Source organism: Coregonus clupeaformis, chromosome 6 (genome assembly GCF_020615455.1).
Source record: "Coregonus clupeaformis isolate EN_2021a chromosome 6, ASM2061545v1, whole genome shotgun sequence".
Classification (NCBI taxonomy): domain Eukaryota; kingdom Metazoa; phylum Chordata; class Actinopteri; order Salmoniformes; family Salmonidae; genus Coregonus; species Coregonus clupeaformis.
Window position 1 is genome coordinate 23,612,858 of NC_059197.1, and position 13,388 is coordinate 23,626,245.

General features: G+C 43.0%; 1 protein-coding gene across 2 annotated transcripts in view; it reads left to right on the top strand.

Moving 5' to 3' along the window:
• LOC121568018 (Down syndrome cell adhesion molecule homolog) overlaps positions 1 to 4,056 on the top strand; it is a 156,913-nt gene extending 152,857 nt beyond the window's left edge. Inside the window, exon 33 of one of the 2 annotated variants that reach the window (XM_041878501.2) lies at positions 2,510 to 4,056. In XM_041878501.2, coding sequence (XP_041734435.1) covers positions 2,510 to 2,940 — 431 coding nt within the window. In that variant the 3' untranslated portion in view covers positions 2,941 to 4,056. The remainder of the gene's footprint in view (positions 1 to 2,509) is intronic. The other variant, XM_041878500.2, reaches the window with a different exon arrangement.
• The last annotated feature ends 9,332 nt before the right edge of the window (positions 4,057 to 13,388 follow it).

The window sequence follows — 13,388 nt, forward strand, 5'->3', positions numbered from 1 at the left end:
AGAAAAAATGTAATTTTCAATATAAAACATACATGTCGATGCTGGCATACAATAGCGATGGCATACAAAAGTGCTTGATGGACGTCTGTCGGTCTTTCTGACAGTGGCCCACTGTCCCCCCCTTCTGTAGTAATATACCTTTGCCCTGAGTTGACCCTGTGACCTCATCTGTCAGTCACATAGGGACACAGAGGAGGGGACAGCCCTCTCTCCTGTTACTCTGACACGTTTCAATCACAATCACACACACCTGATACTGATACAGTTGGTCAACCTGGGGTTATGACTTTGACAAGAAGTCCACTACATGTGGGATTTGGAAAGCTCATTTCTTCATGTGTGAGTGTGTGACCATAGTCATTTGGGCAAGCTGGATGGAAACATTGGGCAACTGTACAATTACTGTAGGGAGCCAATTATAGAGGATGATCTTGAGGTTCTCAGCTCATAAACATTTACTGCAACACTGTTTCTTGTGTCATGGGCCTTTAAACAAGTGAATGTGTCTCTGTGTATTTGTGTGTTTGTGTGTGTGTGGGGATGTGTGTGCAATGTGTCTGTCTGTTTACTAGTGTGTGGGTAGTTGTGGAAGCTCATTGGAAGGCCAGATTACAGAAAATGAGAACAGCTCCTTCCCCAGCAGCACAGATCGACTTGGTCACACAGAATGTTAAAACACTCATATACATCAAACCCCCAGCTTAGAGACTTATTGCATGGCTGGGAATCATTATTGTGTAGTTGATAAAAATTGTGCCATTATCCATGCCCTGCAATTAATAGCCTGATGGATTTCAGCTAAATCAATTCCTAATGAGCTCCCAAAGAAAGTTTAAATCTATATTTAATTCAATTAAAGCTGGTCGCCATTTATCATATTTACTGGTTTTAATATAGCCTATTATATACACAGTAAATTATGCATGCTCCCCGTGAACTCTGGAATTCAGTCACTAAGGTCACATGTAGGATACAATCCACATAGACGGGCCGGTCCTCCTCTGTATGGCGGGGTGGTGATGGCGGCGGCGGTGGTGGTGGGGGATAGTTATTTGGCATTGAAAAGGCCAGTCACTGAAGCATGCTGATCTCTGTGGCCTCTGAAAGATTAATATTGAAGACATCACTCCTAATCAAGTGTAAAATCTTTAGTACGACTCATACATCTCTGGCTACTGGACATGTCTTTGTGATGAGCTAATTTCCTAAATTAAATATGTAATTTATTCAGTGGACGAGATACATTTACAGCAGACGTGATTGTATCATCATCCACTCAACCATGTCCAGTGATTCACTCACTGTCTGCATGGGGGAATACTGTGTAGAGAAGCCCAAGTGCTGCAGTGTCATTAACTAAATGTACACTTGGGTTACGTCACAGGCTTGGTTTATTCTGGCTCCTGGACAGCAAAGATTCTGTCTCCGAATGAGATTTGAACCACCTTTCTGCTTCAGTTAACCCCAGGTATAGATGAGGAGAGTTTGAGAGTGGGCAGTGCAGGTTTGTTTGATGTGATAATCCTGAAGAAATTGAAAAGTGATTTAAATATGAATCTGACAGGTTAATGCAGCAATATCAAAGGATAAGATATCCCGTCGCCAAGCCATGAAAAATTATACCGTCCTGAAATCCTTATAGAATCTGTATCCTCCCGACTCAATATGATAGATTAGATTACATTATCCAAACTGAAATCATATTTCCTCAACTAATTTGATTTCCTATCATATGCCATATATCCTGACAGTAAGTACATACCTTATGAAAAGACCACTATGGAATAGAATGTAACCGAGTTATGCTGACATTGAGAATTGTCCTCCCAGTTCAGTATGTAGTGAGTGTACCCCTTTAACCTTTCTGACTGGGTACCCCTCTAACCTTCCTGACTGGGCACTCCTCTAACCTTCCTGACTGGGTACCCCTCTAACCTTCCTGACTGGGTACCCCTCTAACCTTCCTGACTGGGCACCCCTCTAACCTTCCTGACTGTGTACCCCTCTAACCTTCCTGACTGGGCACTCCTCTAACCTTCCTGACTGGGCACTCCTCTAACCTTCCTGACTGGGCACTCCTCTAACCTTCCTGACTGGGCACTCCTCTAACCTTCCTGACTGGGCACTCCTCTAACCTTCCTGACTGGGTACCCCTCTAACCTTCCTGACTGGGTACCCCTCTAACCTTCCTGACTGGGTACCCCTCTAACCTTCCTGACTGGGTACCCCTCTAACCTTCCTGACTGGGCACTCCTCTAACCTTCCTGACTGGGTACCCCTCTAACCTTCCTGACTGGGTACCCCTCTAACCTTCCTGACTGGGCACTCCTCTAACCTTCCTGACTGGGCACTCCTCTAACCTTCCTGACTGGGTACCCCTCTAACCTTCCTGACTGGGCACTCCTCTAACCTTCCTGACTGGGTACCCCTCTAACCTTCCTGACTGGGTACCCCTCTAACCTTCCTGACTGGGTACCCCTCTAACCCCCTCTCTGGTCTCATCCCTTAGGAGGAGAGCTGGTGCACCTGCCCCCGTACCTACGCATGGACTTCCTGTTAAACCGTGGCTCTGCATCAGGAGGCCGGGGGTCCAACGGTGGTAACGGAGGAAGAGAAGGAGGAGGAGGGGAGGCAGTGGCGTTGGGCCAGGCGTGTCTGGAGCCCCAGAAGAGCCGCACACTGAAACGGCCCCCGCTCCTGGAGCCCACACCCATGGAGGTGCCCACGTCCAGGGAGGTGCAGCAGTGGCAGCCAGGGACTGCCTCCACACTGCCCCAGCATGAGCCCACTGGCCGTGAGGCTACTGGCCGTGAGGCTACCGGAGACCTGGCCCAGGCGCAGGCCGCCAAGCTCAGCAGCTCACAGGAGTCCCTGCTAGACTCCAGAGGACACCTAAAACAGAGCAACAACCCCTACGCAAAGTCCTACACATTGGTATAACACAAGGAGTTACGTTACACACTCCAGGACTTAGACTGTAAACTGTACTGCAGCTCTACACTGAGAGCTGGCACAGAACAATGATGATGATGGACACTTTTCAACAACAACTAAAGTTGTATATATATATATATATATATATTTCTGACTCCAAGTGGATGCGTTACTTTGATTCTTTCTGTCTTTCTTTCTCTTACTTTCTTTCTTTCTTCTCTCTTCTATATTCCTTTCTTTCATTCTTTTGTTCTTTCTCCCTTCTTTCCTCTTCTGGCTCTCGTTTCTCCGGTTTCTTTTCTATTTGAGGATTATTTTATTCTAAACACCATATGAAGATTGCCAAAATAATGTATTTAAATTTGACAGAGAAAAATACTATTGAATTTATATCAAGGGTAATTATAGTCATTATTATTATTATTATTATTATTATATATAAAAATATAAAAATGTCTAAAAACAAGAAGAAGAAGAAGAGGAGCACTCTGCAGGAGGATATTGCTTTCTTCATTTATTTATTTTGTATGTCGCAGTGTGATCAAACGAGGATTGGGTAGCGAGAGGAAAATAACTGCATTAAAGCTGAACCTGTCTGTCCATGCCGTCTACTCAATCTACTCAGATTGTTACTACATTCTTCAACCTTTCCAATGACTGCATGGGGACTGATCTATGACAATTATAAGAATGGCTGGAAAATCCAAAAGATAATTTTGTCACACTATAAAAATTATACAATGTGAATATATATAAAAGAGATCACTTTTATTTGTGGATATTACAGGGGAAATGATTTGGTTAATAAAGTCCTTAGTCATGTTTGCACACGTGGGTTTGATTTGAGATGTGGACACTTCCTCTCTTTATTCCTCCATCTCTACCCTCTCAGCCACCTCAGAGCCCAGCACACAGATCGCTCCATAGCCTGTGTGTTGTGTAACAGAAACACCCTTCCCTATGTAGACACTGCAATAATTGATCTGGGTGTATACATGATAAATGACTCTGAACAGGTCACCTGGATCGGGTGTCTCACATTATATTAGCTAGTGGAGGGCAGGCAGGGAATTGACATCACTGCTCCCTATCAGACCTCAGGGGGGTATCTGACTCCAGTGACCCCATCACCCTTAGTGCAGAGGGCTCTCTGGTTAAATAATAATAATATGCCATTTAGCAGACGCTTTTATCCAAAGCGACTTAGTCATGTGCACATACATTTTTACGTTTGGGTAGTCCCGGGGATCGAACCCACTACCCTGGCGCTACAAGCGCCATGCTCTACCAATTGAGCTACAGAGGATGATTTAGGTATGATTTATCTACAGTAGTGACGACTTATTGGTATGTGGACAACTGTGACAATCCAATACATGCATCACCTGAAAGCCCAGATCTAATTTTAACGCTGCAGTGAAGGGTATTGACTAGACATCATACCTGTCATCATTGTGACCTCACCTTTCAGTGAGATGACAAACTAATGAAAGATGAGACTTCCTGTGTCTTAGTCCATGTTTTGGGGTCATCAAAGTCCTCAACACTGGTTGAGTGTTATGCTCTTCTGATCTGACTTCTCTACATGGCTCTCACTGGGTTGGCCTGGAGTTGTCACCCCCAACAGAGGGCGCTGTGTAGTCACTCAACACAGCACCTCTGTGACAATAAATGAGGAGAAATTGGTTTTGCTTTAGAGAGGGCTGTACAGTACATTTTTGACATTCTTATAGGAAGCTTCAAGGGCAGGACAGGACGACGCTGTAGTCTATCCAGCCGTTTGGAGAGTCGCTAGACTCTACCACACAGAATCCAATAAATGATTCATCCCCACACCGACACTGTGTCCCAGATCAGGTTCACATTGTCACACACTGATCCCCCTATGCCGGAGTATGGAGCACCACACACACACATACACAGCACTATGCCACTGCAGGGAGTGGTACTGACATCTTAATGAATCTACTACCTCTCTGGAAAGTTAGGAACGCTACGGAGGTGCGCTATTGGGTTTGTCTGCTGTCCAAATGGGTCTGCATGTAGACACACCATCTATAATGTAGCACTGGAGATCTGATGATACACTCTACTGAGCCTAAGGAGTCACATCACAGCTGTGGGCCTTACGTAATGACAGATGTGGGCACTTGGAGTGGGAAAATATGTTGGGTTTTGAAAAACATCTTCAGTACATGATGACATATTCCTAATTGACTTGATATCATCTATATACTGTACATACTAACATGATGTAACTGGGGAGAAGATGATCCTCCCTTTACGTGGGAAGGGTGGTTATAACTACACTTATCGTCGCTGTCTGATGAAAACCTTTTTTTAAATTATTTTTTTACATGTATTAAAAGCAGCAACCCGTCAATGTACTCTGAACATTTCATGACTCTAGGACCATGAAAACGTATTCAAAATATCCTAAATAGGTTTTGATGTTTCATAATTGTATGTTCATTAATTTCCTACCAAGCTTCTGTTTTTGAGGTTTTCATCAGACAGCAACAATATGTACAGTATATGCCCCATGACAGCGATAAGTAAGTGCCATGTACAGTAGTGAATGTAATATATGAGTGCTGATTTTACTCTCTAACAGTAAGTATAGAATGGAGGAATAGAGTGCTTCTGTTCCTCTGACCGGAGGCCATTATTCCACCTCCCAATGCGCACAGCGGAGAGAAGCTCCAAATCTAATCAGATTTTAGATAGAGACACGACGACCTTCCCCTGGGGAAAGAAGACGTGAATGCCTCAGTGTCAATCAGGAGAGATTCACACCTTTTCCTTAAATCATAGCCTGCATCCAAATGTAAAAATGGTGTTACTTACAGTATAAGCTAATGAGCTCATTCAGTAAGTGTCGTTGGGGTTCGGAAATTATAAGATAGGTTTGTAGCACAGTGTACAAGGACCATACAGCCTCACAGGGAGTGAATGTACAGTAGAAGAGGGGGTTCATGGCTTTCCCCACTTTGAGATGGGCTGAAATTCTAAAATTGTGTGTGTGTGAGCTGATTCGGCTAGAGGTCAGAGATAATGCACTGAGGACATTTCTATTGGTTAGGGAGGCTCTGAGGGGATTGTGCTGCAGTGTCAGTTTGGGCAGGTTTGGAATAGACCACCACTCTCCCCTGAGCCTCATAATGAGGTGCCAGAAGAACAGGCATCAGACGGGGGCAATTTGGAGCTCATGAAATACTGGGCATCTTTCTGGAGGTAACCCCGTGCTAATTTCATCTGTCAGCCCTTGTCCTCCTCATCTCCTCACAAGACCAGTCTTCCCCCAATTTCCTTCTGGCATTCTCTCCCTCTCTCTTCACTCTTCTCTCTTCTCGATCTATTGATCCTGAAGCTGTCTTTTCCTTGTCCTAACTGAAGGGTCTGAGCTGCGCTGCTGGATGCTTCTGACAATACATTTTATATTTTTAGCGTTTATCACCAAACTGGACTAGGTGGGAGACTTGGTTGGGTTGGCAACCTCCTGGTGAGGGGGTGGATTTATCACCTTATGCCACATAACAGTATTCATCTTCTTGCCCCCCATCCCAACTTCCTCTGAAGTAGGCCTTCAAACCAAATTAACCATGGTGGTGGTCTGAGATTTACACGCAACCAGCCAGGGCACGCTGCAAGTTTATTAACTGCTCTCTTAAATCAGCCAGACAGAATTCTCCCCTCTGATCGGCTAGAGGAATATGGAGCTCCTAGATTGTGAGATATTGATTGGTCCAGGGTAGAACGGTCCTGATTGACGGGCGGCTTTCTCGATTCCTCTTAATTAGTTCCTTTTAATTACTATCCATACAGTATGGAGGCTATACAGTACATGAGGGACTGCAAATTAAACAAGTATGTGGTCATGTGTTGTGGTGGTGGGGGATGTCATTAGGACCGTTCACAACCTACCTCATACCTTATAGTACCTCATGTTCACCTCATTATCAGTATCGTGCCTCATTATCAGTATCTTATAGTACCTCATTATCAGTATCTTATAGTACCTCATTATCACATGTAAGATGTTCTATTGTACTGCGGGTAGTGCCTCTATTCTACAAGATGTATCATGGGCGGCGCACAATTGGCCCAGCGTCGTCCAGGGTAGGGGAGGGAATGGCCGGCAGGGATGTAGCTCAGTTGATAGAGCATGGCGTTTGCAACGCCAGGGTTGTGGGTTCGTTTCCCACGGGGGGCCAGTATAAAAAAAATATAATTGTATTCACTAACTGTAAGTCGCTCTGGATAAGAGCGTCTGCTAAATGACTAAAATGTAAATGTAAATATATGTATCTATGTTATTTGTGGTTCCTATTCATTGATAGTTGAAAGTGTGTGCATGTAGATTCAAGGCATGTTTTGGGTCAGTTCAGTACTTCTCTGTATATAGGACATCCTAGTGACTGTTATACAGTCCTTGTCAAACAAAGTCAATGAGTATCTGGGGTAAAACATGTAAGTAGGCCAGTCTGCCTGGAGTTGGTCAAACAATTTTAGGTCGCCTGTTACTGGTCACCCCTGGGATGATGTTTCTACACGAACATTAAGGACACAACACTCTGTCTGACCTTGACGGCAGTACCTCCAAAGACATTCTATGCTCTTGGGGATTCTCCCCAATTTTCCTTAACTCTGAAATATATTTATCATTTTGATCGTGAAGGGGCATTCATTACACTTTGTGACCAGATTTAATGGTCCGCCCTTTGTGTGTTTTACGTGGTAAAATGGTCCCTTTACTTGAGTGAGGCCATAGAAGACGGAACCATTAGAGATTATTAGGTTTCTGTTGCAAGTTTAATCTGTGCATGATGACTGTTACAGTAACAAAACATCTTTTCCGACCTTCATGTTCACATTATCTGACTAAATCCAGTTGTTACCACCAGGATGAACAACAAAAGTGCTGTTATATACATGTCCTGTAGATGTTCAACCTTGAGACAGTCAGGCCTGCTGCAAGAGCTGGCTTTTTTCTCTGTTTGCTGACCCCCTATGGAGGAAATTGAGAAATTTGGAGAGATTACATACCTGAAATATGCGTAGGTGATTTCTACCCCATTGTAATGACCACAAAATGCCGCAATACATGCTTTTTTCAAACAACAGGGAAATCCATGTTGTAGAAATTGGTATAGTGTCTATATCTTCTATAACTTATACTCTTTAAGATACAGTTCTTCTTTCTAATTGGAAATACACATTAATGCATGCAGGAATTCCAAAAAGATAGGTGGATCAACATGTGAACTGCTGTAAAATCAATTTATTTTAAAATCCGGATGAACACACCTGAGAACTATGTCTATAACTGGATGGTGGCACCTGTGAATAGGTGTGACCCATTACAGTGGTTCGAAATACTCAGTAGTTCAGGGGGTGGCCCAGAATGAGTGAGGCTACTGGAGCAACCTAGCTGCTGGCTGTGCCAATCATTTCTAGGCCATTGTTCAAGGTGGTGAAAGACAGAGAAGCAAAGAGAGTTCTCAATGACTTACAGTATGGAAACATAGAGGGTTGAATGAGGTTATATTATAATGGGGATCACTGTCCTTTCAGAAACACTGAGCCAGAGTATATGAATGTTTGATCTTTTTAAATGAATAGGTCCATTTTCATGAGGTTTAATCAAATTAATTGACAAGTTCACTGGTTAGATTATTTGTCTTGGTGGATTTCCATCAGGGTGGAAGTCCACAGTGGCATTAGTATTGATTTTAGATATATTGGTCCAATATTATTCTATTTAAATAGCCTGTTCTGAGAACTTTTACCCCGCTCTAAAGGCAAAGTTGATATCGTTCTCCACACAGAGAGCAATACCTGCGGTGTGAGGGTTTATCTGAAGGCAACCCTGTGTGTTTGTACTTCATACCTGGTAGAAGACAAAGGCACTGTTTGTTCAGTGGTACATGTACCTCCATCACAGAGGAACTCCCTGACCACCGGTCACATTGATTTCAGGCCAAGTAAGTGACTTGCAATACACTACATTACCCCAATCAGTTTCACCCACCCCAATGGGCACATAAAAATACATAACAACCTGGATCTTACATCAGGGATGACCAGGTTTCCTTCATTGCTCCCAGAGAGCAGTTAAGTCTATTCAAATCACCATTGAACACCTGGCTCAAAGTTTCCTTGGAGATAAGGGGAGGTTATACTGTAGGCCCTCCATTACCCCCACGCCCCAATGAAAGATGTCCATGTGTAATGACAGTGGTTTTAGAAGAGCAAGGGGAGCATTGATGTTGTTATAGTCCATCTTTATTTCCCACTTATTGGATCTCTCTGACAGGCCAGCTTGAAAACTGAGTCCTGGCTGATTCCATTATGGCCCCTAACCCTAACCCTAACCCTAGCTTCATGTCCACATCCCGGTTCAACCCTAACCCTATCCTCAACCACAACCCTAACCCTAACCCTAGCTTCATATCCACATCCTGGTTCAACGTAACCCTAGCCTCAACCACAAACCTAAACCTAACCCTAACCTCGTCCAGTGGCCTCTACCCCTTTTAGTCTCTGAGAGAACTGTATGTGGTCCTGTCTCGGCCTAATAAGCGAAGTGGAGTTTACTTTCCACTATATTTCTTTCACCTATCCAGTCCTTACAGATTTTGACTTTGTATTCTGTGAACACGGTGGGTTACTGGCACTGGCCCAGTCTGATAGTGATGCTGGGATTCAATCATAAAGTTTTAATCAGGCTTTCAGAGTGACAGCAGGATGCGGCTTTGTTCAGCACTCTCAAAAAATGCAAACGAATGCATTCAGCATCAAGTTTCTGTTTAAGCTATGAGCATTCCATTTCAACTGTCCCCAAGGATAAGCGTTTGCTATGTAAGAGGATCTAGGGAAACTCCGAATGAAAGTTCTCAGCTCTCGTATCAATCAAAAGTGACTTGAGTGGAGCTAAAGAACAAAAAAGTTGAGGATCAGTGAAGGTAAACTTCATTCGATTTTGTGGAAGCTATTAATATAGCGCTGAAGTTCAAACATAATCCCCATGTGGAATTTTCCCATTAGTATATAACACTGAGCTATATCTTGAGCAATGAACCTCTCAACACAATCAAAAACAAATTTTCACAAATATTATTTTCTAGTGAATTAAATCCATATAATTGAAACTATTATTATACTGTAGTAGCTGGAAATATAAAATAGAATGAATTAAATCTGCAGTAGGATATAGCTACAATCAGCCTTATTTTTCTGTGCTGTCTAAACCTGTACAGCCTCTCAACAGAGGAAACGCCGAAGCACTAACCAACAAATCAAGAGATGGGGGAAGTGTGTGGATCACTGCTGTCTAGAGATGGTAACCTAAGCTCTCATTATAGAAGGATACGCTTGACAGGAACTCAGGAAGTGATCTGCACATTATTTGCTTTTATTTTCTGGAAATATATTTAGAAGAAGTGGGTCGGCGCAGTGATGCGAGGCGCAATCACTGAACTGTCAGTTCCCATAACAATATGGATGATTAATTATTATCAGTAACCTTATACTGTGAAATTAATTAGTGTATATGTCCAGTCTAGAATATGAGGAATGGTAGTGTACATATATTGTACCTTGCTGTTGCTTTAAAATGGAAGTACAGTACAGGGTAAATATGTTTTATGGTGTACACTCATCCATGAGTGTATTATTCCTCTATGGGCGATATATTATATTTCACCACAATGACAAGCATAGAAATATCATCTATTTCTATGATGACAAGAACATGCCCTTGAAGGGTGTTCTATCAAAAAGAGTAGACATACAGTATCATCACTGAATTCAGATGGGCTCTCCCTCTGTTAAAATATTGAGTGTATTATGTGTGAAAGCCCTAACACATCATACAGTACGTCTATGTGTAACACCACAATTCCACTATACTCTATGTTTATCAAAACAGGTGTTGTTTTTTCCTCAAGATTGTGGAGTGAGATTAAGCTTCTTCATCTGAGAGATGCTGCTGATTTTAGGGCTGTATCTAACTGTAATGTCTGCGTTGTGAAGCCTGTGCCGGCCTATCGGACCCATGGTGCTTCAATCTATCTCCAATTTATAGGTGAGAGAAGATCTTGTCCACACTCTGATTGCGCCCACATTTTTGGACTTGTGTAGAGGATTAAAAGACACATTGTGATCTGATTGTGATCAGATGTTTCTGACCACCTCCGGAGGTAGCCAGGTGGCAGGTAGTCTCAAGGTTAGAGTATTGGGCCAGTAACCAAAAGGTTGCTGGTTTGAATCCCTGAGCCGACAAAGTGAACAATCTGTTGCTGTGCAAGGCCAAACCCAATTGCTCTAGGGGCGCTGGACGATAGTGACGTCGGCTGTGACCCTGCGGGTGTCTCAGGGGGCGTTGGGATATGCAAGAAACACATTTCCATTACACACTTGTAGAAGTGTGTAACAGGACAAATACAAGCACACCCCAAATTATTAATTAACCTAAAAGTGTAAACAAATCTGGACAGTGAAGCCATTTAAATCATCATTATACCACTTATGACATCAATATGTGTCTTAAAATAAATAAATACATATTTGCATACAGAGGGCGGACCATTAAATCTGGTCACAATGCTGACACAGTGGACGGGCAAGAGACACATTTTATTACCATGTGTAAATGCAAAGTGGGCAAAATCAGAATGTGGACAAAGGACGCATGTTAGCACCAGGTATAAACAGGGCTAAAGTGAGAGGGGAAAATATTGCAGCCTGGGCTCAGCTGGAACACCCACACCCAAAACACCTAAAGGACACTTGTTTACTCACATCTCAGGAGAAGTATTACCCTCAGCCAGTGGCATACTGTTCATCCTAGCAGGGTGGGTTATGGCACTCTGGTTCATCCTAGCAGGGTGGGTTATGGCACTCTGGTTCATCCTAGCAGGGTGGGTTATGGCACTCTAGTTCATCCAACAGGGTGCGTTATGTGCTGTGCTGTAGGGGGAGCTGGAGTGAATGATGTATCTTCTCATGCGAGGAATGACCTTCACAAGAGCTCTGAAGGCCATTGTTCCCTTACTTTTTATTGAAAACTGCATAGACAGTGACTTTACTCTTACAGTAAATCACTGGCAAACTGTCATTTTCACTGTTTCAATATCTGGAAAGCATCTTGATGAGGTAAACGTAATACTCTACACTTGCGTTGTGTCTGACTAAGACTTTGTTGCCAATATGGCCCTATATGTCGTTACATATCAAGGAAATCGGCCAAGCAGCAGTTAAATCTTCTCCGTTTACAAGGCTACCGAGTCAATCACTACGAAAGATCAATGAGGTGCAGTTCAAAGGTCACTACTGGCCTCGATAAAGTCCAATTGAGCTGCTCCCAGAGGCCTGCTAATCCCTATAATGATGCTGTAGTCTAAGAGGCTCAGGCACCTCACTGGCCACCTCAGGTCACTTCATTATCCCAGAGAAAAATGTCTGGTACAAATACTCTTAAAGGGGGTAGTGCAGTCAGAAACATGGTTTTCCTGTGTTTTATATCTATTTCCACACTATGAGATTGGAGTAATACTGTGAAATTAGGAAAATTATGTTAATTCCCTTTTAGTGTAAGTGCTGTTTGAAAAGATTGCCTGAAATTACTGCTTGTTTTGCATGGGTGGGGTTTTGGACCACCTGGCGACATCACCAGGTGGTATAAGTTTATAGACCTATAACAAAGAGAGTTTGCCCTCCTCTGCTAATAACAGCTATTTTTTTTTTTTTTTTTTTTACATATCCTTCCCATTAGGCTCCTCCAATTAGGCCCCCCACTCAGACCACTCCCAGACAGTCCTAGCAAAATCCTTACTTGAGAAATTGCTTTTAGCTAAGAAGCTATTTTTGTTTCTTTTTGACAATTTTAATTGAGTCTCCCGAGTGGCGCAGTGGTCTAAGGCACTGCATCGCAGTGCTAGCTGTGCCACTAGAGATCCTGGTTCGAATCCAGGCTCTGCTGTAGCCGGCCGCAACCGGGAGACCAATGGGGCGGCGCACAATTGGCCCAGGGTAGGGGAGGGAATGGCCGGCAGGGAGGTAGCTCAGTTGGTAGAGCATGGTGTTTGCAACGCCAGGGTTGTGGATTCGTTTTCCACGGGGGGCCAGTATGAAAAAAAAAAAATTAAGAATAATGTATGCACTAACTGTAAGTCGCTCTGGATAAGAGCGTCTGCTAAATAATGTAAATGTTAATTGAAAACAATCAGAGTAAGGTACTTAATTGTTACCCAGAAAAAAAGGTACTTGAGATAAAAATGGCTACATTGGACCTTTAACCAGAACCATATATTTAAAGTCCAATGTAGCCGTTTTTACCTTAGGGTTAGTACTTTACTGTGATTGTTTGAAATTAAAATGGTCAAAAAGAAACTAAACAAAAATCTAAATACCCCATAACATCAGAGATCCACCATATGTCACAGTAGGTATGG